Source organism: Orcinus orca, chromosome 6 (genome assembly GCF_937001465.1).
Source record: "Orcinus orca chromosome 6, mOrcOrc1.1, whole genome shotgun sequence".
Classification (NCBI taxonomy): Eukaryota; Metazoa; Chordata; class Mammalia; order Artiodactyla; family Delphinidae; genus Orcinus; species Orcinus orca.
The window spans coordinates 34,958,718-34,981,617 of NC_064564.1; the positions used below are offsets into that span (position 1 = coordinate 34,958,718).

Genomic DNA, 22,900 nt, shown 5'->3' on the forward strand with positions numbered 1-22,900 from the left:
GCACTTACCTTTCCAGCCCACAAGCCTGCGGGACCCCGGGTACCGCGAAAGGGCTTCTTGACTGCGGTGGGAGCAGAATTGCTGCCCGCCGGCAGGCGAAAAGGCTTAGCGGCAAAAGCTCCCTCAACCCCGCGGCCAGCCTGAACTCGCCCTTCGGGTCAGAAACCTAAGTGTCCAGATGGCCTTCGCGGAGGGAAAGGAACTTTCCTAATGGAGTTTTCTCTGGGAATGGATTAGACGCCATTGAGTTGACCTTTTTCAGTGGCCCCTCCGGACTCCGGGGCGGTGGCAGGTGACCTCCTGGGGGAGAAGCCGCGAGCGCGTGAAAGGCGAACCCGGGGCTCCGCCCGCGCGTCGCGGGAGCTAACGCGCTCTGGGTGAGCCCGGCCGGCGCCGCGCTTGCCCGGCCTGTGGACCCCTCCAAAGCGACTAGCAGGGGTCAATACGTCTTCATAAATAGGGGTGAACTTTCCACTCAGTTTATAAAAGTGTGAGATACCCTCAGTCTTTTCCGCCGACCCCCAAAAGGCTTTCTTTCCATCCTCATCAGAAGTGGGCTGAACCAGCCTGGGGGGTGAGTGCTTTGGGAGAAGAGTCGGGTCGCACTCGCGTTTGCTGATGTTGACCATTCCTTTAACTTTATCGCATTTCTTTAAAGAAAATCTGTCTTGCCCTCTCTTTATTGCTACTCCATCCTTCTTTCAAGATCAAAAGCTTTAGATCAAAGCCAAGATCAAACTCACTACTTTAAATAGAAGCAACTTTGCCATGGAGTATTTTACACAAAGGGGAGCTTCTTAATGGAGACATCAGAGTGGAAAACTTTATTTTATCCCTTCATCCCAGATTCATAACTGGACTAACTTAAAATTACATTGATGATGCACTTCTGTTTCCTAAAACAAACAACAGGACTGCTCAAACGGGAGATTCTTGACTCGGTGTTTGTGTTAACAGGAATTAAAAAAAAAAAAAAAAAAACCCTATGTAGAGTTAAATCAACATATTAACCGGTATTAGCTAAGTGCTATGAAATGCATGCTCGTTTGCTAAAGATTTTTTCTAGGTGTTATCGAATCTTTTTATATATAATGTACAACCATCGCATACAATTTTTTTACTGTAAACGAAATGCACAAAAATAGATAGTCTTGCAAGCCTCAAATGCACATCAATATAGGCAGGTTAAAATTACAAATGATGAAGTGGATTATGTAATTGCAGAGCTGCGTAATTTTAAATGGAAATAAAACTTTGAACTATTTAAGCTTCCCTGCTACTAATAACAGTTCCAGAATCAATAGAAATCTATCACTGACTGACATTTCCCTTTACCCACTAGAATTTTTTTTCTTGGGAATTCACCATGTCTAAGATTCCCTGATACAAACAGTTCAATATTGATGTACAGTGCCATGCCTAAATGGACCTCTCTTAAGTGTCCTCTTTGTTGATTTAGCAACAATTTAAAAACATGTCTTAGAAGAAACAAAAACCAAAGTAAATTCCAACAATCCAGCAGCAGGAAGAAAGATAACTATTGCAAATTAAACCTTACACAGACTTCTATGAAAATCTGCTGTTACAGCTGGGTAGTTAGTACTTGAAAGCTTTTTCCCCTTATAATTTTCATCTGGTTGTGGTCTCAAATACACACACACACACACACACACACACACACACACACACACACACAAGATTGTTCCTCATTCTAAAAATCCCTTTGAGCCAGTGGAAAGATCTTAAGAACTGAGACCTGGGAACACCATCTCGGTGCCACTGACAGTCTCCTTTCTTGCTAGCACCCAGTTCACAGAGAATCTAACGGTTTCTGGCACAAGCTGAGCAAGAAAACATCCTACTGTTACTCTGCTCTTCTAGGACTCTGAGTGGGTAGCAAAAGCTGTGGTCCATTCTAAGTGCCTACTAACTTGTCTCCTTGTTTGTCCTCTTGCCCCCCAAACCCACCCCCTCAATCTTTCTTCTCCACAAAGAAACCAGAATGGTATTTACAAAGGTAGTTCAAATGGTATCACTTTGCTTTACTGAGAATGCATTTCCTTCTCTTTTTTGCCTGGCTGGCTCCTACTTATTCTCTAGTGCTGGGCTTAAACAACACTTCCCCAGAAAGGTCTTCCTCACTCCCCAATCCAAATTATGTCATCCCACTGTGTTTTCCTGTTTATTTCCTTGAAAGTAATTATCTTTTATAGATATTTAAATTTTTTATTTTTATTATTTTTAAAATTATTTTTAAAATAATTATTTATTTTTGGCTGCGTTGGGTCCATTGCTGCAAGCGGGCTTTCTCTAGTTGCAGGGAGCGGGGCCTACTCTTTGTTGTGGTGCGCGGGCTTCTCATTGCACTGGCCTCTCTCGTTGTGGAGCACTGGTTCTAGGGCGCGCGGGCTTCAGTAGTTGTGGCTCGTGGACTCTAGAGCACAGGCTCAGTAGTTGTGGCATGCGGGCTTAGTTGCTTCACGGCATGTGGGATCTTCCCAGACCAGGGCTCGAACCTGTGTCCCCTGCATTGGCAGACAGATTCTTAACCACTGCGCCACCAGGGAAGCCCTAAAATGTTTTATTTTTATTGAGACATTATTTTTTAGAAAAATTTGTGCAGATAGCACAGAATTCCCATGTGCCAACATAACCCACAGTTTCCTTTATTATTAATTTCTTGCCTCAGTGCCAGGAATTTGTTACAATTAATGAACCAATATTTGATACATTATTAAGTAAAGTCCATAGTTTACATTCGGGTTCACTCTTGTGTTATACAGTTCTATTATAACTATTTTTTATTAACTTATCAAATATCTATTTCCCTGACTGGATTTTAAGGTCCAGGAAGAAAGAGATCCTGTCCCTTCTGTTCCTGATTTTTGTCCAGTCACTAAAAACACTGCCTGGCACATAGTAGATGCTCAATAAATGTGTTAAGTAAGTGAATGGAAGGATAAAGGAATAAATGACTGAATAAATGGCATATGAAATTTCATGGGGGAAAATCTTAAGAAGAAGATCTTTCTAATTAACTCCTGCTCTACTAAAATATCTTAATTTGTAAAGAGCACAGAATTATACATATTTAAAAAGGAGACACCATGGGTTTTCAGTTACATTGCCAGGGTACTTCTAAAATGACCTTTTTTAAAAAATAAAATAGAAATGGGAAATAAAAGTTCCTAATTCCCTCATATATTATTCACTAAAATTGTATCCCAAAGTGGTGGTAGGAGCTGAATTTAATCTGGAATGAAATATTAACATATTTCATGACCCTGGAAAAGTATTAATTCTCTTTGAGCATGTTCAATATAACCTCAACACGTTTCTCCTTTTGTCCACCTAAATCTACCTTTCTTCATCAGGGGACCCCAGTGAAGGACCCCAGTGAAACTTGAAGAAGACGACTTTTTAAAAAATTGAATTCTGTAGCTGGGGATGAATACTCTAATAACTGTCTTTGAAAATGTGGTGAAAGCACTTTAAAGCTATCTTTTAAAAACAGATGTCTTCTATTTTAATTATATCTTTAAAAATGGCTTGTCTAGTAGAGATGCAAGTTTTTTTTAAAAAAAATGTTTTAAGAAACTTTCTTGTCAAAGCAGTTTATAACAGCTGAAGACAATTTCAGGAGCTGAGGAAAATGCCATTGCTTTTAAAATAAAAGCATTACTTAACCTAGTGGCTGGAGATTACTTTTGGAGGGAAAATCCTTTTTCTGTTTTCTTTTTTTAGTCGAGAGGAAGTAACTCCTTGAAATGACTCCTTTCACTGGAAAATGATAGTGATACAAATTTCATATTGTTAATATGGATGTGTGCCTCTGCTTGGTGATGAGGTACAGTCCAGAGGAATGAGAAGCAGCAGCATGCCTTCCTAGGCAACCAGAAGGCTGAAAGGGCTAATGAGGGAAGCCCTTTAATTAGACCGAACAGCTTCAGATGGCAAATTATACTCCCTTATGCACAGCAGAGGGAAAACTATCCACTATAAGAAGTCAAAAGACTTTTTAATACCAAACAAGGTAGAAACGTCCAGAAGCTTTTGCTGGCTTCAGAAGGGCTCTATAGCCAACATATATTCAGGGTAAATTAGAAGGTAAGAGTCTACACATGTCTGGAAATAAAATCAAGGTTAGTTCAGGTTGCAAATAATGACAAGCAAGGAGTAGGGGCAAAGTTAGCCAATGTTTATGTCTTTAAATTTTGCTCTTTCATTTTAAAATGTAACATTCCTTTATGATATCTTTATATTTGACTTATTTGACTTTAGAAAAATTATAATTTGTATTATAATTTATTGCCCATTTTGTCTGTATGTTAGAATGAATGCCTAATTTCTTTCTGAAGAAGATTTTGGCCCTGCCAAATGAACTTCTCAGTGGAAGTCCTTATAAAGCATAGTTTTCAAAAAAGGAAATCCATCCCACACTTGCTTCGCAGTGACCTGGCTGACAGAACCTCTCCTCTTAGTAACCATAACTCTGAACTCACTGTTGCTCAAAAACTTTTACAGAGCTTGCCTGAGGTAGCATGCTCAGTTCTTCCATTTCTTGATCCCCTCTGAAAATCTGATGAAGCATTTGCTATCAACTACTGGCTCCCCAGAGAAAAATACACCAAGGTGCACAGCCACCCAACACACCAATTGTCAGGAGGTTCACAGAGTTTGCGGATACCAAAACTCCTGCCCAGGAGAGTCTAAGATTTTCTTGGGTTAAGGCAGACCACCTCACAGCTGGTGCAGGATGCATTTTACTGGTGCTCCGGGACATTCCTTTTATCGCATTACATTCTGGGAAGAAGCCATCAACCTTTATTGAGGTGCATTATGAAAAACAACCCATAAAATCCATCACACTGTTTACTGTAAGGATGGTTTTAGATGGTTGTTTATTATATTAAATAGTAATTTTCTGTGAGGACCCATAGGAAAAACTTCCCCGTAGTATCAACATCAGGAATAGCTGGACTTAGGCAACTGGTTTGTTTTACCTCATGAACACTGCAAATTGATCCTTTTTCCTTCTTCTAGAAAGCTCTGTGACCCTACATTAAGCCAAGTATAGGAACTTCAGGGGGTACATATTGTATGCTAATGTAATTCCTGGCCCCATCTTATTTTCCTAACGTTATTTTCACATTGCTTCAGTTTTCTTATTTTAATTTACTTTTATCATGTTATATTTTGCTTTCTAAGAGTTTGCTTAACTCTCTTTTGAACAAGGAGGAGTATAAATAAATAAAAATATTCTGGGTTTATTTTTTCTTCCTTTAAATTTCTTTTTCTCTTTTGGAGGGAGGAAGGGGGTCTGAAAAAAATTTTATGGTTCTAGTATTTCGCTCCATTAACACTTAGAAGTGAAGTATAGAAGGCAAGGACTTATGATTATACCCTATTTATAAAATTTGAGGAAAAGAACTGTTTAAAAAATAAAGCCAAAAAGAAATATAATACTATACAAACATCACAGAGGACTAATATAAAAATGTTAACCAACCAAGTATTTTATCACTTTTGATATCAAAACCAGAGGAACATATAGACGGGTTATTCACTTAACAAACACATTGAGTTTGCCTACTGCAAAACAGAGCACTAGACTTTGTGAACACAAAGATGAATAAGACACCATCCCTGTCCTCAGGAGACTAGTATGACCAGGCGGTAAGGCGGCATGGTATAAAGAGTGCGCAGACAGCCTGTCTGGGTTTGAATCCAGGCTCTGCCACATATTAGCTGTCTGACCTCTTTAAGCCTCTTTCTCATAGAGTTGTGAAGATCAAATGACACATGCGATGTGCTTACAAGAGAAGGCAGTTGTTACTTATCAAAAGTGTAGACTACCGGAACTAAGAAGCAACACAACGTCACTAGAAGCTGGAGGAAAGTGACCTGAAGACAAAAAAAAGTGCTGAAGTACTACATATATCAGAGACCGTGGAACCTCAGAACTGGTAGAAAGAACCAGAGTGGCCAGTTTTGTACAAGATTAAGTTTACAAAGCACTTCCACATATAGACTGTTCTGTTTGTTTCTCATACTGTCCCATCTTCAGGATGAAGAGACTGAGTCTCAGGGAAGTATAGTGCTTTTAATATCTCATACTGTGTGGCCCTTAGACCTCCCGGCTGGAAATGTAGTGTTCTTTCTACTCTAGCATGAGGGCTTAGGGAACATCTAGCCCGACTGTCTCGCGTTAAGATATTTGCTTATTATGTGGATCAGATCAACCATACATTAAAACACAGCCCATAAAATATAATCCCATACCATAAAGGTCTATCGAAACAGACATTTTAGAAAACAGGTATAAGTATATCCTCCTCAATCCCCATATGACTGCAGTTCTTTACAGGCACTTAACATTCTTGGACACTATAATCTTAAAGAGTTTCACAGGTGAAATATAAAATTAGGGAGGTGTGGTTTTAGATCAGTTGTTGCCAACCCCTGACTGCTCATTAGAATCACCAGGAGGGTTTACAAATCCTAGTGCCCAGGAGGCACTCCAGACCACTTAGATTCACATCTTCGAAAGTGGGCCCCAGGCATCAGTCAGTTTACGAGTCCCCCCCTCCCCGACCAGGGATTCCAATGGGCAGCCTGTGTTCAGAACCACTGGTTTGGATCATTTTAATGATGACCCATCTCTAATAGGTTACTATGAAGAAATTCCAGGCGTTTGAGAGACACCTAAATTTCAAGGTCAATGCCACAGAGGACAGCCACCTATTGTGTTCTATTACAATAAGTCCCTTTGGGCAGATGGCAGACACAAAGCTGGACAGGATGGGCTGTCAGGCTGACCTAGGGTAGCATTTCCTATAGCTTACTCTTAGGGATAAACTTCAGGGCAAGATTACTTAAGCGTGCCTGTGTGCACGCACACACACACACACACACAACACACACACACAAGAATTAAAAAGAAGTGGAAATGGAAGATCTCAACACTACCCAGAAGGAAGGCAAGAATGGATGGATATTTGACTGTCTAAAGTTTTTTCCAGGTTCCTGGTTAATATGATTCTCGATCCTGACTGAAAGAGCATAGATCCTCGTCTTCAGGGACCCTGATTTTAGTGCTGACCTGGAATTCTGTATACATGAGGTGGTATTTCCCACTCCTCCCCTGTGAACAATGCTCTAATTATGTTGACGGCTGCCACACATTCCCTGGAAACAAGCATTTTGCATTTGGAAGATTGCTGGCTAGGATTAGGGGACAGTGGCTACCAAAGGAAAAGGCCCTTTGCTGCGTGCAAAAGCTACTGTTTCACACAGAAAGCAACCCGGGTAGCTTGAGTCCTGGGTACCGTGCTCTAACCAAATGGGCTTCCTTGTTTAGGAAAGACACACTACATCAATGCTACAGGGAAACTACTCTGGCAAAATGCCTTATATTATTTATTTATTATTAATTATTATTAATCCCAACCAGGGATTGAACCTGGGCTCCGGCAGTGAAAGGGCCAAGTCCTAACCAGTGGACCACCAGGGGATTCCCGTGATATTAGTCACTAATTTAAAACACAAACCTATATGTTAACATTTCACTAGCTTGAAAAGCAAATACTCACGTCTGGGTCCCTTTGGTTATTCCCTAAACTGGAATGGGTGTGGTATCTGTAAGTGTGTGCACGTGGACTGCCCGTGCTCCCTGGAGTCTGTGGCCCTCGGCATGTCTATTTTTCTTTTTCCAACATTTCTATCTTTAAAAATCTTGGCACTCAGACTCTGTTGCCTATCATCTGGTCTCCCAAAGGAACCCCATGAAGTCACAATTTGCAAAGTCACAAGAGGAATGGGCCTAAGTCATCCTACCTCTGTAGAGAAATAGGATCACACACATACATACGTATACACACACAGTGTAGGAAGAACAAAATCCATCACAACTGGGGGGAGATGGCTGTCCCAAATGTAAATAATATACGAAAACAGCTATTTTCCAGAATGTGTGTTCACCAAACATTTAGATCCATATAAGAGATGTTCCAGAAGAACAATGGGAAGGGCCAGAATTAATTTGCTGCTAATCTCTACTTTCTGTAGGATGTTTCCTCCAGCGGTGGATTAAATCAGTGTTTAATGCTACACAGGCCCAGCTGTGTCCATATTAGGAAATCCTGAGCTCACATCTCTCTCTCTCTCTCTCCCCATGAAAAGAGGAGGTATCCTCCCTCCCTTTGCTCTGCTTCCACCCCCTGCATGTGTAGGTGGGAGAGTAGGAGCCCGGGAATGTGAACTTGATCCACCATTGGTCAGCCAGGCAGTAAACTCTCATTGTTCTTTAGATACCAAACATAACTTCTTTCTAGTAGGGATAAACCCAGCCGTTCTGCACACAACACAGCTTTTGTGCTCAGTAGTATGAGATGGAAAAGAACCACAAAGAACATTAGAGCTTCATTAGACTCATAAACATCTCTTAATATGCAGAATTTAAGAATCCACCCAGCTAATGTATATTCATACTAATATTAGGTACGTTAGAATCTCAAACCTAACAATCTTCTGGTCACTTGATTGTTTTTATAATTATGGATTTCAATTTACAGTTTAAATACTGTGGTCTGTTTTAGCTTTGCCTTCTATTTGAGCACTTCCTATTTCACTACCTTGCTCTCAGGTTCAAGGGCACTGGAAATCATGCTGATGTACAACCAAATATGCTGTTGCTGTTTTCGGCGCTGGCTTGTGAATGTGGCTTAAGTACCTCTGTACAAAGCCATGTGTAATGGGAAATACGCACCTGAGAACTTAGACCTAGGCACCCTCCATTCTTGCCATCTAGAAGCTATGTAACCCTGAGCATGTCACACAACCCTTCGGAAACCTGCCTCGCAGAGCTGTGCTGAGGATGAAATGAGATGGTGTATAAAGGGAGAGGCACCAAGTAGACCAGTAAATGCTAATTCCCTTCCTCTTTCCCCTCAGAAGCAAACACCAGCCTCGTATTATGAACCTAAGTAATCTTTGAAAGGTCTCAAAATAATCGAGTTGTGACATCCTAATAAAAACCCACCACACAGACACGATGCCACTGGACAGAGCCTGCAGAGATATAACACGTCTGAGGCGCTGCAAACCACCGCCTGTCCCTTCCCAAAGGACTGGTGGACAAAATGGAGCAAGTTGTCTTCCTCGTATGCCTGATTATAAAGGAGATCATGCTGTTTCTGACCCCACCTCGCTCAAAACAATAAGCCCACTGTTGTTACAGAAAGACCGTAAAATGAAATTTGATATTTCTACATTCTTCTCTGAAGATACCAGCACGATCTGGTGCTAGATGCAGAAACATCTAAAATCCTAATAGTAGCTACATGCATTTAAAACCAATATAATAATTAAGAACTTGGGCTTTCTAGTTAGACAGATTTGCTTTTCCTCATCTATAAAATGGGTATAGTAATGATGTCAGTCTTAGAGAGCTGTGACTAGAAAAAGTATATAGCAATTACGTATAATGTACTGAGCACCGTACTCAATAAAATGCACCTACTCAGTAAAATGATAGCCCTTTTTTCATTCTGGATATTCTAATAGGCAAAATAGTATACCCCAGTGCACTGTGGGGAGGGGAGAAGGATTAAATAAAAAATACAATTCTATAGGGAGTTACACTACCTATATATTCTTGGATTTACCCATTTACAGTTTAATTCACTATAAGTATTTATGCCAAACCCAGGCAGACATCCCTCAATTACAAAATCAATGACAGTGTTGAAGAAATACAATTTGAGAAGCAGAGAACCAGTGAGAACTCAGGAGAAGCCAACTTTGTAATAAATACAACCGAGAAGAGTCTTAAAGAGAATGTGTCTTTGGTTGGCCGCACAAAATATGAAGTTTCAGCACGCACAGCTGAGGGAAAAGGGAGAGAGCACAGAGGGAAAAGGAGGTGGAGTGCTTGGAGCAAAGGCCAAAGGAGCCACTGGACCTGGGGGGTGACTTCTCCCCAGGGCAACAGGCCACAGGGATGAAGGGGGCTCTCTCCAGTCTAGTCGCATTGTCACTTGTGCCCCTAGAGTCTCAGTCCTCCATTCTGATGTATTGACTCTGGCCTAGCTCCCATGCATTTTCATGCCAATAAAGTTGCTGAAATTAAGAACCGAACTGTGACTCTTCGGGGCATAAATAATATCATATTGTAAAGTCTGGGCTGATAACAACCAGGATGCCCTTAACACTCTTAAGAAAAACCATCTGATCTATGATGCCCTCGATGTGGTTTGAAATTTCCCTCGGCCGACAAAGGAAAATATTTTTAGCATGTAGCACAGTTTGTAACAGACATATAAATGCACTGAAAATATAATTTTAGGAAAGCAGCTGGGTTTAATCATTTCTTGTTGTACCTCAACACCTAATAGGTTCTACTTTCTCAGTATAAGGAGCACTGCAACATTCTGCTACAAACTATGCAGCAATCACTGTAGCAATTTCTCATAAATATTTCATTATTGGCTCTGTTTTTATTTTTAAAGTGGCAAATACTCTGATTTAACTATAAAAGCAGCCTAAAAAGGAAGTGCTCCTTCTGGAGCATTTGCCCCCAATGTTTTCCCCTCCTTCAGAAAGCAACCTAGAATTCACTGGACGATGTTTCCCAAGGTCATTTGGACAACAGACATATACCAGTACTTGCTTTTATGTCTCAAAATGTATCCTAGCAATAGTTGCCACGGTCCAAGGTGAAACTCACCTGCAGTTTTTATTGATACGCAGGAATTTTAAGACATTAACAACCCTACCAAAATTTTTTTCATCTCCTGAGGGTCAAACAGGTTAATATCTGTGAATAATTGATTTTAATCAGTAGCAAGTGCCTATCCTTCAATGATCAACCAGCATAAATGCTCTGGCAGATTGATTATTACTTAAGATTTCTCCCAATAACCTTTCATACAGCAATTTTCCAGTGGAAGAGAAAAGAAAGGCATGAACAGGGTTTTTTTTTTTGATAGTGTACATTTGTAAAACACCACTCAGGACAAAACATATGAAAACTCTCCCGATATCACTCCTAACTAAGGGGAAGTTTTCAGTCTGAGGGCAATTCAACAGATTCCTGGAGAGGAAAGGAAGACACTCAGAGGAAAAGTAAATTCCAACTTCCTCCTTTCAGAGGTAACCAGGAGCTGAGGACTCAGCGAGGTACTGGGCACAGCATACGGTGACATGAGGCTCAAAGTGGCTCTGACCTTCACCTAGGCCTGTTCCCCTCATTCCCCAAAGAAGCAGTGAGGACTCAGAGAAGACGAGTGGCTTGCCCACAGGCACACAGCTTAGTGGTGCAGGGCTCTCTCCAAAGCTGCATCTAATGTATCAGTTATCTCCTTCATCCAACATAGACGATTGCAGAACAAAACTTCACTACCGCATGCTTTGTGAAGACAGCACATTGCATATAACACGCTTGACTCTGCTCCTCCATCCAGCCTCCACTCTTGTTCACTAACCTCAGAATAATGCAGCTTTGCATTTTATGCTTCAGATTGTCTGAATCTCACTCAGAGTGTGATGGTAGCAATTATAACTAGACAGGATCAGAAGCAGAAAATACTGAGCTTGTAAAGGCCCAAAGCGGAGGACTGACCTGGAAGGATGGGGTCTTCTGCTGAATGAGCTGAACACGCTCGTTACCAAGCGCCAATAAATCCTGGAGAACTGCCATTCAGAGATATGTGTGACACGAACGCTGCCCTGTTTTAAACACACATTTGGATTTGGACAGTCTGACAATCATTGACTGTTACCCTGACCTGTGATACACTTGCTGGTTGGCTGCCACTGGGCTGTGCCACTGACACTCTCCTCCTCTGGGTCAGCAGAGGGGACAAACGAGGGCAAAAGCCAGGGACTCCAGTTGGCATTTGCTTTTGAAAGCAAATAAGCAGATACGGGAACCATCCCTTAAATGCTTTAGAAGGTACATAAAGACACTTTTTTGTTCAACCAATTGCTTTTTCTCACGTGTTGTTTTGGCCACCTGGTATTTATTATTTAATTTGGTTTCCAACTCAAGACAGGAATAGTTGTATCTATCTTTCCAAAGACAACAGACCTAATCTCTACACACACTTGCATTCATTCACTCCAAAAAAGATACCAGCTCTTCAGTACAATAATGCCCCGTACTTTCTTTTTTTTTTTTTTTTTGCGATATGTGGGCCTCTCACTGTTGTGGCCTCTCCCGTTTAGGAGCTCAGGCTCAGCGGCCATGGCTCAGGGGCACAGCCGCTCCGCGGCATGTGGGATCTTCCTGGACCGGGGCACGAACCCGCGTCCCCTGCATCGGCAGGCGGACTCTCAACCACTGCGCCACCAGGGAAGCCCTGAATGCCCCATACTTTCTATGCAAAATATTTTGTCAGACATACAGGGCTACCATTTAGATATATATATAAATGGAAGAGGGTCGTGTATACCTGTGACACATATGAAAAGCCCTGGAATGTGAGATTCACATTACTGTACACACAAAGCACATTTTTTTTTTGGCCCTGTAAAAAATAGAAATGAACATATTCAGGAAAAATAGCAGTCATCAATTAAATTCAAAATCATCCCTGCTCAGGCTTTCTGCTGTATTCATTTATTATCTCTTTATATGTCTTGTAAAAACTAAGTCAAGAATGGGACCAAGCTAATTTGGATTAAAAGCAACTCTGCTAAAAATATAAAATGTCTTAGGTAGACTGAGGACTCAGGGTCCTAGAGCGAAGCCCTGGCTCTGCCATTAACTAGGGCTATGAGCTTGGGCACAGCTACCCCACGGATGAACAGATGAGCTCTTCTCCAAGGAGCTTGCTCCTACCAAGGATTCTAAAGCAGACTGAAAGTCCTGCAACACCAGAAAAGCCTAAAATTTAACCATGAAGCAATAGAGGCCACACCCAAGAGATAGGTACCACGCAGATATTAAATGTACACCTATTTTATACGACATGATGGCTCTCCACAAAAGAGGAGAAAAAAGCCCCATGTTCTAAAAGCAGCCAAGTGTTCCTAATAGCTTTTGTTGTCAGCAGGTGCTCTGGCAGCAGAGATGGGCAGAAATCCCGTGAGCACTGTGAACGGCCACAGCAGGAGCTGATGCCCCCAGGCCTGGGATGCAGGTCTGAACACCAGCATGTACAATGATGCCATGCGATGTCAAAGAGTCAAGGGGGCCTGCGTGTGTGTGCACCCATGTACACAACTCACTGCACTGCTAGGTCTCAGGGCTTTCCCCCAGGTGTGGGAAGAGCACGATGCAAATATAGAATAACGTGCCTTTGATGAAGAGTCTACCAGAGTACGTCTTCAGCCTAACAGAAGAGAGAATGGGGGCAGTTCTTCAAAGGCAGAACTGAATGTCTTTTCTATTGACAAAAGGTTTGTAATCCGAAGTTGATATCCTTGTCGTAGTTCTTTGAGTTTACCTTGTTCCTTCTTTCTAAAGATCTCTCTCTATGAAACAGATAAAGCAATGCTCAGGGAAATCCTGTTAAACAGAATCACTCTTTGCAAGAGCTACAGTGTCCTTATTTAAGTGAATCTTTCTGTGGGTGCACAATATGCATGAACCTGAAGAACAGGTAATGCCTGTGTGTTCAAACATGACCCACCAGTCACTGCACCTTGAGGACCATCACATGGGCTCCCTTGCACAATAAGCTGGCCAACTTGTGACCAAGAGGGGGCAGGGGGGATGGGGGTGGTACAGCCGAGTCTCCAGCCTCCAAGCATGTTGTCTTCTAATGGACTTGGCCTCCTGGCTGAACTTGGCAAATACAGAAGTCAACCTCTACGGTTCCCCATAGGTCTCAAACTCAGAGCAGAGGCCCCCTGAGCACACCTTGAACAATGGTTGGTTTGCAGATGCTCCCACAAACCACGGGCTCCTGGGCAGGGGCTGTGCCCTTTCAGCTTTGTTATGTCCACGGCCCAGCGCAAGGCTAGGCATATTGGTTGAATGAATAAACTAAACCACAAAGCCAAATATTTGGATTGCTCAGGAAGAACATAAACGTGAAGGCCTCTAAGAGTTTAGATTGTACTCGGCAAAGAAGGAGAACCCTTTTCACAGAATAAATTTCAGAAGATGACATAATTATGGATTCTATCAGTCGGTCCCAGCCCTCCTTATGGCGATCCTCATTCAGAGGGTGTGGCCTGAGTCTGGGACCTGTAGTTTTTTTTGGTTTTTTTTGCGGTACGCAGGCCTCTCACTGTTGTGGCCTCTCCCGTTGCGGAGCACAGGCTCCGGACGCGCAGGCTCAGTGGCCACGGCTCACGGGCCCCGCCGCTCCGCGGCATGTGGGATCTTCCCGGACCGGGGCACGAACCCGTGTCCTCTGCATCGGCAGGCGGACTCTCAACCACTGCGCCAACAGGGAAGCCCCTAATGATGCTTTTTTAAAGTATCCATGTAAATGAATAGCTTCTAGACATAAAATTTCAAAAGTTGAAAACCAAGGAGCAAACGTCTCTCTAACTGTGCCTCTCACTCCACGAGACTCCCTAGTACCTGCGTGGAGGGGAAAGACTTGGCCCTTCATCCAGGGAGTTTTCTTTCCAGCAAGGCTGCTGGCCCACCTGTCCAGGTATCTAACTGCCACTCAAGCACTAGCACTCTTTCTACGAGCCTTTGGTGCATTTTGTGAGAACTCTTCATCATCACATTCAGCCCTGTGCAGTCTGGCTGTGTCCTGCCTTACTAATCAATCCGCTTCGCAGATCCCGCTCTCCATGCGAAGTGGGCAACAATAAACTACTTCCTAAGAAGGAAAATGGAGAAGGAGAGATCGCTGTTCCAAATGATAGTCAAAATGCATTCACCTGATGTATTTTATCACTATGAGTTGCATTCACCTGTCTATTTTGGGGGGTGGAATCGCCTTGGTTAGAGTGTGACAGGGGCCGGGGCTGGGGCAAGTGAGCTGAGAGTGAGAGTAAGGCTCACTTAGGAGGGTGGGTCCTTTCCTCCGCTCCTCCCCCCGGGGAAGTTGCCTCCATTCCCCTTGTCCTGAGGCACTACCCACAGAGCCTTAATCATGCTATGACAAGCTAGTTAGTCAACACCTCCCCTCACCCCCATCACTGAGCTTTGACTCTGCCCCATGCTGCTCAAACATGCACACTTAGTTTCCACCACTAGACGCTGAACATGTCACTCCCCCTGCCTGAAATGACCTTCTCCCCTACCTGTCCTTCAAGACTGAACTTTAAATGGTACCTCAATCCTTTCTGCTTCCACAAATGCAAAATGACCTCTTTCTTCCCAACTCTAAAAGTGAGTTAGTTTTACACCACTCACGGCTCTCTGCTTTAGGTCGGTTATTTGCGTATCTATTCTTCCCACTGAATTATCAAGCATCCTGAGGGTGAAGCCTGTGTCTCTCTCATCTTTGAGTCATGCACAGTCCCTGGTAAAGGATAGATATACGGGCAACATTCACAGAAAGAAGGGAAGGGGCAGGGAAGGAAGGCACCTGGCTGGGAGGTATGATTTCAGATCCTGGAAGAAGTGTCCCCTAGCAAATCCCATCCATCTGGTCTGGGATGCTTGACAGTTTTGTCGAAGCCTAAGATCTGACACAGTTACAAAGGAAATCTTCAAGGGAGAGGAGACACTTTTAATCCTTACTATTCACTCGGTGTCTAGTCGTAGATTACTGTGAATGAGATTCAAATTCTTTCTGGAAATCAGGTTTTGAAAGGGAGAGAAAAGAAGGAAAGATACAGTGCTTTCATTTGGGGCACCAAAGGAAAATGTCTGCTGTTTCACAGTGCCTTACACTGTGAAGAGGTCAATACATTTGGACAGTGTCAAATCGGATGTCCCCCAATAATACACAACGCCTGGTACAGACCTTCGATTACCTACTTCTTCCTGGGAGAATAGACTCTTCCTTCCCACATTTGTCTCTCATTTCATCAGAGACTTTAAAGTTTTGTGGACAGGATGCTAATGTCATTTGGGACCAAAAAAGTTATATCCAAAGCATATTCATTTATAAGGGAATAAAATACAGTATGGTTGACTCGAGTGATTTTTATAGGTCACTTTGAAAGGATTCACAAGAAATGTGGAACTAATCAGAGAAATATTGGGAATCAGCATTATTGTGGGCTAAACTTGTACCCTCCGAATTGACATGTTGAAGTCCTAGCCCCCAGTTCCACAGAATGTGACTGTGTTGGAGACAGGGCCCATAAAGAGGTGATTAAAGGAAAATGAGATCACATGGGTGGGGCCTCATCCAATCGGACCCGGTGTCCTTATAAGAATAGGAGATTAAGACAGAGCTCTCTACACACACAGAGGAAAGACCGTGTGAGGACACAGCAAGAAGGTGGCCATCGGCAAGCCAAGGAGAAAGGTCTTGGGAGAAACCAAACCTGCCCGCACCTTGATCTTGGACTTCCATCCTCCAAAACTGTGAGACAATAAATGTCCGTTGTTTAAGCCACCTAGTTTGGTATTTTGTTATGGCAGCCTGAGCTATTATGTGCACAAAGCCACAGATGCCAGAAATAAAGAAAATTAGGCTAAAAATGAAAGTATTTCAATAAAATCTCTCCTCGTCTCTTGTGACTGCCAAGCAGTATATCACTCTGTGGAGCTTGTGGGAAGAGGGGCCGTCACTTCGATGAACGCTAAGTGACAGTGGTGACTCATCGACAATGCAGGCCCTGCCCCAAGTGAGGACAGAGAACGTATCTCCAAGGATCCCTGACAAGATGTTTAGTCACTTAGAAATTGTTAATCTAACCACTGAACAAGAATGACAGCAAAATTACTAGGAGCCCAAAACCCACACCACATTATGGCCACGGCTATTACTGATATAAAAGAACCAAGGATCTTATAACACATATAATTTGAAAAATATGATTTCTCTGGAATTTGCAAAATAACCAGTCTCAGTTTTCTTGAATGACCATTAAATGGAGAATTTTTATAGACACCACTAAGATTAAGCATCCTAATGGGCCTTTAGGTTATGCTGATAATAGTACATAATCTGTGCTAAAAGAAGCCTACAAGTTATTCCTCTAACAAACCACCTGGCTTGCTCTGTGCTAAAAGCACATCACGGCCCCAACGACATGCAGCCTCTTGCATCATGTCTTATCAAGTTTCCTCGATTTTGTGACTGCAGCATTTTTCCCTACAAGACTTCACTTTTGCATCATTTGCTTGTGTGGCCTTTGGCAACTTGCAGGTGTTTGTTTAGAAAGGAGAGGCATTTTCCAAGATGACACAATAACCTGATGTTCTAAATCCTGGGAGCTTGACTCCTGCCTATTTCTAGGACGCTTTATGTGATTGGCCATTACCCACCCTCTCTATCCCCATTGCTGCCACTGCTGCCCGTGACTTTGCCATTGAAGGCTGCTGAGCGCTTTCCCCAAAGAGGAGCCCAAGCCATAGAAGGGCTGTGAGGTTCACCGGCGTTATTGTGTTACTTGTTGGCACCTTGGGAAATGGGTCACCTGGGAGTTGACATTAAGAACTGAAGAGAGGCTGGTAATTCGTTCATACCCTTATGAACGCCTGCTGTGAAAGCAGCGTCCGACCCCTCACCCGTGCATTATGATCACCCATGCCATCAGAGCAGATTGAAGGGCGTCTACGGATTGGCCAGCTCCATCTTTATCCATACATGTGACCAAAATACAGATGATTTCAATGATATCTATTCAGTGAGGGATTTTAAGGCATTATGCACTCAGATTTTAACTCAACTAATAGCTTCAGAGCATCACTATTCAATACGAATATATGCAAGCCACATTTGTCATTTAAAATGTTCTAATTGCCACATATAAAATGTAAGCTGTAACAGCTAAAATTCATTTTAATAATATATTTTCTTGGGTATGTATACATTGGGTTATAATGTATCCGAAGTATAATCATTTCAACATGTAGCCAATATTTTTAAAACTTTAATGATATATTTTACCTTCACTTTTGTGTATAAGTCATCTAAATCTGATGTGTTTTCATAGCCTGTCTCAATTGGATGCTAAATTTGATTCAGAAATGCTTGGTCTGAATTTAGATTTCATAGAATTGACAGTTGAAAAAGTGGATTCATTCACACACCCATGTTGTTCCAAACCATGACAGTATTATTAGATTTTCAATTTAAATTTAGATTATATTAAAATTAAACTTCAGCTCATAACTATTTGGAGACTGATAATTATGATTGGGCATATGCTTAGCAGTGGTGGAAAATAAAGTTTAAAAAGGTAGCTTGGGGCAGTTCTGCTGACAGCCTCAAACAGCAAGCCAAAGAGATTGTTCTAAATGGGGAAAAAGTTTCTGGTGAGGAGGGATGTAAGCTGTGTTTGGGGGAAGATTCACTTAGCATTGATGTAGATGATGGATGGAAAGGGTGACAGCTTGGTGGCTAAAAGAGCAACTAGCTACTGCACTAGTCCAAGCAAAATATAATGAAAAAGTGGGGGAGGTGCTAGGAAAGGAAAGAAAATTATAAATTTACATAAGGATATCAGGTAATGTGGGCAGGAAATCAAAGAAAGGGAGGAGTCAGAGAGTTCTGTAACAACTAAAATAAAGAAGTAAAGAGGAAGGGCTGGAGGGAGAAAAGTTATTTCTAACGTATTTGCATAGAAATGTTTAAAAAAAAGATTGGAATATATGTACATATGGGCCGGTGGTGGGAGGAGATCTTTGGGCAAACATGAAAAGAAATAAAAATCTATTTATAGAACTGTCAAATTAGCAGAATGGGCAACTTTCTTAGAAATAACGTATACTATTCCAACAGTCGGGAGGGTCTGAGTAAATTAAATTATGGTACCACTTATTAGAAAGCTATGCAGCTGTTAAAAATCATTGCTCTTGAATTATATCAAGGGATATGGGAAATTGCTTAAGATATATTTTTAAATGAAAACCTTAAGTTTGGATGATAAGATTCCATTTTTTTTAAAAAGGATATACATTTACATAGTGTATAGCACAGAAAATGTGTGGAAGGACACATACCAGACGTAGATTATCTCTGCAGAGTAAGACTGAAAGGGGCAAGAGCTTTTATGTTTTATACTTTGGTAGTGCTTGAACTTGCTACAGAGAACATATCATTTTTATTTTTGAAAAGGGAGACCAGTAAAATGACTGAAAGGATTTCTATCAAAAAATTATCTCTGGGTCATTTTAATTTTCTTATTACAAACTTTTTATATTTCAATATGTAATACTTCTATAGTCAGAAAAAAGTCATAAAAGAAATAATCTATAATTCCAACGACACAATCAATTTTAAGTCTGTTTGCAAAGTCAAAGTTTATAGAGTTGGGTGTTTCTTTAAAGAGGTTTGGATCCAATTTCTTTTACTTCTTTGGGGCTCATGCTTACTTTTATAGCTGCTGAAGCTATTTCCACATTAAAAAAAAATGATTTCCATTCATGTGGGCAGAAAGGAAAATGGAGGCCAACCCCAAGGCAAGCCTTCCTGAGAGAAGACAAAAAGCCTCTGTAACCTGTAGAATGAAAACTTCACCAGTAGAACGTGACTCTTTTGTCGTGAATGACTTCAATTGCTGGTGAACAGAAATTTTCAATGAGAACAAAGAGCATCAGAACGATTTCAGTGCTCTGGTTGTCATTCCAGGCCAAACACACCAGTAACTTTATATTATAATGATGGGGACAAAGAACAAGGTGTTCCATTCACTGTGAGGCTCCTGCAACAAGAGGGCGCAGAGTCTTTCACTGAAGTGGAAACGAGAAGGAACTCTCAAGGAAAGCGAAAAGGGCTGCGAGCAGGTAAATCACCATCAACTGCATAAATAATGGCAGAAAATGGGTGAAGAGATGAAAAGATGCCGTCTGATCATTCACCAATGGAGAGATGTGCACTAAATCAGGGTCTTTTCTGTCTGACGCTGTTGTTTTTACCGAACAGTTAAGCACCCAAGGAAATACCAGTTGGGTCTTAAATACAATTTATAGCCGGGTTGGCCTCATTGCACCTGGCTGTGTTTTGACAGCAGGTTTCGTCAGTTTATAGCGGAGATGCTTGTCTATGCTATAAGCTGTCACTAATGCAACTAGACCTTTGGAAAAAACGTACCGCTCAGAGGCAAATCTCTCCCTTCCACGCACCCCTCCCCCTTTTAATGAAAAGCAAAAGCCTCCTGCTGGTGGCAAAGCCTCTTCTTCTTCAGGGGAAATTAGAGCCTCCTGGGAGCAAGCGGGTCAGCCCCAGTGCTGCAGCCCGAGTGGGGTGCGCCTGCTTCTGGGCACTCGATTAAGGACTCTTTCTTTTCTCTTCCCTCGGGGCTAACTGTTGAACACAGTGGCCTTGTTGTTCTGGGCCAGGAAATGTGGGATTCTGCTCTTTGAGCTCCCAACTCTTCCCAGCTTCCAGGCCCTGCTAAGAATGTCTGGAAGCCTTGCAACAGCCTGGCCTAGGAACACAAGGCAGACGGCTTCGCGGGATACCCAGCCCTCACCTCAGCCCCATCGGAGACAAGAAGAGCAAGGCTTGGCTATTTAGGTTCAGACAAACCTTAACTTTGTTTCCCGGGAGTTTTGTACTCAGCTAGTGGCCTGGTTTGGAAGCCACTGACGTAGAAATCACAGGAGCTCATTATAATATACACGAGTTGAAAGCACTGCCTCCCAGGACCAGGTGCTGCCTTATTCCACCCATTTTGTTTTGCGTGTTTATTCTTCTTCACTGCCAGAAGGACTGGGCCAAAACACAAACAAGTTTTAACAGGTGACATGCATTCCCGAACCGAAGGCAGTGCGTCCTTTTTAGGAATGAGCTCATGGTGGCTGGTGGCCGACATTTCCCCCCGTGTGGTAGAACAGGACAAAGATGTGAGTAGAGGGATGAAAAGGTAATGGAGAACAGCCCCTTCTGTTCCTTAATTTCATGGTTCACAGACCTTCATTGACATTCAGACACTCCCAAGGGGAAGCTCATATAACCGGTCATGAAACCAGAAACGAACAGGCTAACAGCGCTGCTTGCCTGGGCCCGGGGCAGAGTTTCTCACCACCTTGGGGGTCCACTCCCAGACGCTAGGGCCCACTATGATGGGTCTGCAGCTGCTCCGGGGGCCAGCCCAGGCTGGGAGAGTTGCAGGCCTACAGGGTCCTTTGACCAGCCGCATCCAGGACGCCACCCTCGGACTTCTCAGGGCCCAGGCTCCAGCTAGGGTCGGCCCTCGGGGCTGCCCTTCAGGCTCCGCGAAGCACAAGACCCGGGGAGCGCGGAAGGGAGAGAAGGCTCCAGGCCGGGTGATCCCCTCGCAGCGAGGGAGGCCTGGGAACCGTCTCTCCCTCAGAGTTGCCCATGGGCTGAAAGGGAGGGAGAGAAGGAAAGCTGAAGGAGGGATGGGTCCCGGTCCCTAAGGCAGAGAAATGAATCTAAACTGCTCCCTCAGATGAGAAGAGCAGCCGGAGGTAGAGATGCACAGCCAGGGGAGGAAGTCGAGGGCAGCCGCACAGGGGTGACGACGGAGAAACTACGGGTACGCCCGGTCCGAGGGACGCGGCAGGCAAGCAAGCTCACGCGTATGTGGCTGCATCCAAATGGCAGAGCTCGAGGCCCGATGGCAGCATTGACCTGCTGCCGGGTGACGCCGCCCAAAGTATACGCCACGCTTTGCAAGACCTCATTTAACACTCAGTTCAGGGTCAAACAGAACGTCCACCTACAGCACCACGCTCACTAGAGGCAGAGGCCTGAGGCACACATCACCGTGCAGGCCTAAGCGGGTGGGAGACCGTCATTTTCCTGACTCAGGGATATTCCAACTCAGCAAGAGGATTACTTTTGTAAGTATATACAGATAAATCACTGTCATGATGGATACACCAAATATGAAAAGCAAAGTACACAAGCCTTACTGTCCTCCACAGACTCTCGGGAAGCAGTTATCTTAAGCACACCTGTGGTATTCCGGAACTCTCCAGCCAGTCTTGGAAGATGTTTTCAACAGACAACTCAAGCCTTTAAAAATAAAACAACAACAACAAAAAGTAAAGGACTGAAAAAGTTACAGAGCACTCATTACACAGAATGGTTCTAACTGTTCGGGCACATCACCGCATCAATCTTCCAGAGAAATCGGGAGAAAGCGCAATGCTGTCGCAGGTTAAAGTGAGGAGGGGGACCCGGTCACGTTCAGTACAGCTCCTCTCCAGTCAAAGAGAGTGCACACAATGAAATCTAAGAATCAAAGGCACACCACAATAGGTGCTTTTAATGTCTTGAGAGGAACTTCGTGGTTGGGAGTGCCATTCAAGGAGGATAGGGCATGTTCATGGGACACAGCAGGCGTGACTGCTTCCTGGAAAGAGGTGGAGTAAAGTGAAATCTGAACACTATAGCACTTAGCACACCAAAAGGAAATTCCAACTTTATGGTGACCATGGGCTACAGCAAGCAAAAATGATACAAATCATTACTGGAGCCCTGAGAGGCTCACAGCCATGGAGCACACATGGCTTCTGCTGCTTGTTTTCAAGCAGGCCTTCGTTCTGCTTTATCTGAAATATTATGATTGCTTGTTACGTCTGATCCAAAGGAAGCTGAAATCTTTTGGTTCCATGCCCTGCTGATTTAAATACTCCTTAAATGTACTAAGTGTCCAATATTTTTAGGCTCAGCAGACTGTCTTCCTGAAGTTTAAGCCATTCCTCCCTGGCTTCTAGATAATTCTTGCTCATGCCTAGTCTCTCTAACCACAGAGGCCTTCCTGGAGCCTCTCCCAGGCTGTGTGTGTCATACCCACCATGCTTCCTGTCTTCTGTGGCACAGCGTCCGTCAACAGTTTGTGACTGCAGTTGATTTGGTTACTTGACTTTTAACTCTCTCCTCACTGGCTCAAA

General features: G+C 43.1%; 1 protein-coding gene across 21 annotated transcripts in view; it reads right to left on the minus strand.

The window, feature by feature from the left end:
- The window catches only part of AOPEP (aminopeptidase O (putative)), a 539,402-nt gene that overhangs the window by 266,330 nt on the left and 250,172 nt on the right, over positions 1–22,900 (minus strand). For all 21 annotated transcript variants that reach the window (XR_007478127.1, XR_007478131.1, XR_007478129.1 and 18 more), the window contains one exon: positions 21,959–22,019. Coding sequence is in view for 15 of the 21 variants with exons in the window: in XM_049711495.1 (XP_049567452.1) it covers positions 21,959–22,019 (61 nt within the window). In the remaining 6 variants the exon portion in view is untranslated. The remainder of the gene's footprint in view (positions 1–21,958; positions 22,020–22,900) is intronic.